Source organism: Cydia fagiglandana, chromosome 12 (assembly GCF_963556715.1).
Source record: "Cydia fagiglandana chromosome 12, ilCydFagi1.1, whole genome shotgun sequence".
NCBI classification, from domain to species: Eukaryota; Metazoa; Arthropoda; class Insecta; order Lepidoptera; family Tortricidae; genus Cydia; species Cydia fagiglandana.
In genome coordinates, this window is record NC_085943.1 from 13,221,931 (window position 1) to 13,224,766 (window position 2,836).

Consider the following 2,836-nt stretch of genomic DNA (forward strand, 5'->3'; position numbering starts at 1 on the left):
TGAAAATAATATGTTACGTAGATGCTCCTGCCCCAGATTCGAGTTAGCTTAAGTACCGTAACGTTACACTTATTCTGTGTGGTTTTCGGTCGGTTTGCATTACATTTTATCAAGTTTAACCGAAGACATTTTTGACCCACTAAGACAGTTGGTTAAGTATAAGGAACAGAGCAGGACAGTCAAATTGTTACCATGAAAATGTATCAAATTGTTTTATTATCTTACGTAGTTTTAATAGCTTTTGTGTTTATTCGTACCGGTGATGCGAACAGTGAGAGAAGTCATAGATTGAAGAGATATTTACGCTTTGACAATATTTCTCATTTTTTCGTGAGTACCTTTATTTAACTAACGCTAGGATTATGACTTCAAAGTTCACGGCCTGCTAACATTTCGTAAGCGACATTCTGTGGAATGCCTCTTTTGTGCTTCTGAACGAGGTCGTACCAGTCCAATTATAAGTTTTGAAATTATAAAAACATAACTAAAATTAGATGATTCTTCCATTCCAGTACCGTCTGAATTTCAAAGCCAACATGGTGCCTTGGAACCAAATATACGCCTACGCGCTGGGGTTCCGTATGAACTGGGACGAACCCCCCGACTCTTTCCACCCCTACCACCTCCTGCATCGGAGATCAGTTTACGACAATCTGGAAACACTGCTTGACAGGTTAGTTCTGGAGGATGGAAGTTCCCAGCAGTAATGCGGTCGGCACCAGTAATTGCAGCCCGATATTACTAACCAATGCATTGCTGACTGTAAAAGCACAAAATCGAAGTTGCTGCCAGGATTTTTGACAATTGCGGTAGCAAGGCAGTCGGCAGCAATGTCGCGCCGCAAGACTGCAGCAGCAACGCTGATGCAGTGTTAATGACTACTGACGTATGCAGGTTTCCTCATGATGATTTTCTTCATGAAAAAGCTAGAGCTTAGCTGTATGCATCACAGATAATCCCTACGTAAAATTCAATAAACTCTTTGGTACGAGGCAGGATTTGAACCCGCTACCTCCGGATCGAAAGTCGTACGTCACTCGGTCACCACCGCTTTCCATCATTCCGCATCACAATAATTATATAACTAATATAACTATACTTCATAAAGATGACGTCATTTCCAGAAACGGTCTGAACGGGTACCACTGCATTCGACGCACGATCTGTGAGACGCAAATGCTACTAAGGCCTACGGGGGTGTACTTCAACATACTTAAAATGGTTTTCCGGTTCGTATATACCAAGCGTCAGTCAGAAACGGAGTAATTAGGCCCGCCATAGACGGACCGCTCTTGTAGCTGTCCGACTGTTTCAAGCGGTCCGTCTATGGCGGGCCTTTTTGTGCAAAAAAGAAGTTGGTTCTGGTTTCAATTTCAAGTGCTAATTTTGAGTCAAGCAGGAAAATCCCAACTTACATTCTATGAAAATGATGTATTTTTGCTATCATTCGCCCGTGCGTCTCGTTCGCACCAATACTGTATACCTTAGGTACCTATACGTTAATTGGAAGAGATCCCCTTAGGGATAAGTTCGCCCTTGTACTATATTTATGTTCCATCTGATGTACCTTTAATCCTCTCTTCTGTACAATAAAGTGTTACTTACTTACATTATGTCATGGAAGCTATTTTTGGAATAAAACAATTTCATTTCATTTCATTACGAACAAGTGCAAGTGAGCATTTCGCTAAAGATTACACAAGTATGCCATCATTTGGATATCAATTTATTTTTTTATTTTACAGGAAGCAGTCATCGGCAACTGAAAAATGGCATAACGTGACTGAGGAGGGCTGTCAACAGTCAATCTCATCCTGCCCCTTTAGTTTGCTCGAAGTGTCAACTTACACTGACTTATGAAAACGGGATCTGATATTCAGAATAAAGGTTCCATTCGGATGGTGACTTCAGCAACGTTGACGCGGACTGTCTTTGTGACAATTCGTACTAATTGCGACAACAGTGCGGTAACGGCGGCAAGAATATCAACGCATTATCAAAGACAATGAAGGTGATATTGAAGGTGAATGTCAACTGCAGCCGAATACTTAATTATCGTGACATTACTGCTGATGCCGCCGCTGTATCAGTAAATATTTTTGATAAAATGGGTGACGTATATGGAAACGTTACAACGTCACTCGTTTTATTAAGGAAATTAACAGTAATGCACCTGCAGTTAGCACCTTCAACGTAACGTCGACTGCCTCAATATTGCAGCAGTATAATATTGCTACAACGCTTTTGAAGACTTTATGAATGAAAGACCTTTAGGCAGCTGGCGACAATAATTAAATTGTATGAATTGTAAAAAAATGCAATGGAGTAAATAAATCATTTCTTAAAAGTGGTAGGATTGTTTCATTTAATTTAGAGTACTGCAGCAATAATAAAGCCCTGGCAATAACTAGCATTTCTGACTGCCTATATTTCGATATCAGTAAAGATCACTTACAGGATACATACAGGATGACAATGCTAAAATTGATGATTGAATGACGTTGTAATACATGAAAGTTTAATAATATTTATTCCTAATTTGACATTATCTATTAGATAGAGTAAAAAAAACTCTCACGAGTCTGCCCTCACTGAATAATTTTACATTAGTAGTAACATACTACATAATATATAAAACTTTGTCTATGTTGTAACCCCGAAGTAACACTACGTTTTACAAGACAAGACAAATTATTTATTTGTAAACATAGGTAACAGTGTTGGATAGTTACAAAAAGTATTTGAGAACGCTATGTTTCGCCGACAGGCATACAAATATGAAATAAGGTATACACATACCAATTAAATTACATTATTACATTACATTATTACAAGC

At 38.7% G+C, this 2,836-nt stretch overlaps 1 protein-coding gene across 1 annotated transcript; it reads left to right on the forward strand.

The window, feature by feature from the left end:
- On the forward strand, nucleotides 1–1,860 carry LOC134669250 (uncharacterized). The gene is made up of 4 exons (XM_063526759.1): nucleotides 1–330; nucleotides 513–673; nucleotides 1,125–1,229; nucleotides 1,746–1,860. Exons 1-4 carry the CDS (start codon nucleotides 193–195, stop codon nucleotides 1,858–1,860), a joined length of 519 nt encoding a protein of 172 aa, XP_063382829.1. The 5' UTR covers nucleotides 1–192.
- The last annotated feature ends 976 nt before the right edge of the window (nucleotides 1,861–2,836 follow it).

Excerpts from the sequence above, each read along its gene's own strand:
- LOC134669250 (XM_063526759.1), top strand. The coding sequence starts at position 193 with ATGAAAATGTATCAAATTGTTTTATTATCTTACGTAGTTTTAATAGCT. Across the intron at positions 674-1,124 it reads CTGGAAACACTGCTTGACAG|AAACGGTCTGAACGGGTACC; the intron begins GTTAGTTCTGGA and ends CGTCATTTCCAG. Across the intron at positions 1,230-1,745 it reads ATACTTAAAATGGTTTTCCG|GAAGCAGTCATCGGCAACTG; the intron begins GTTCGTATATAC and ends TTTATTTTACAG.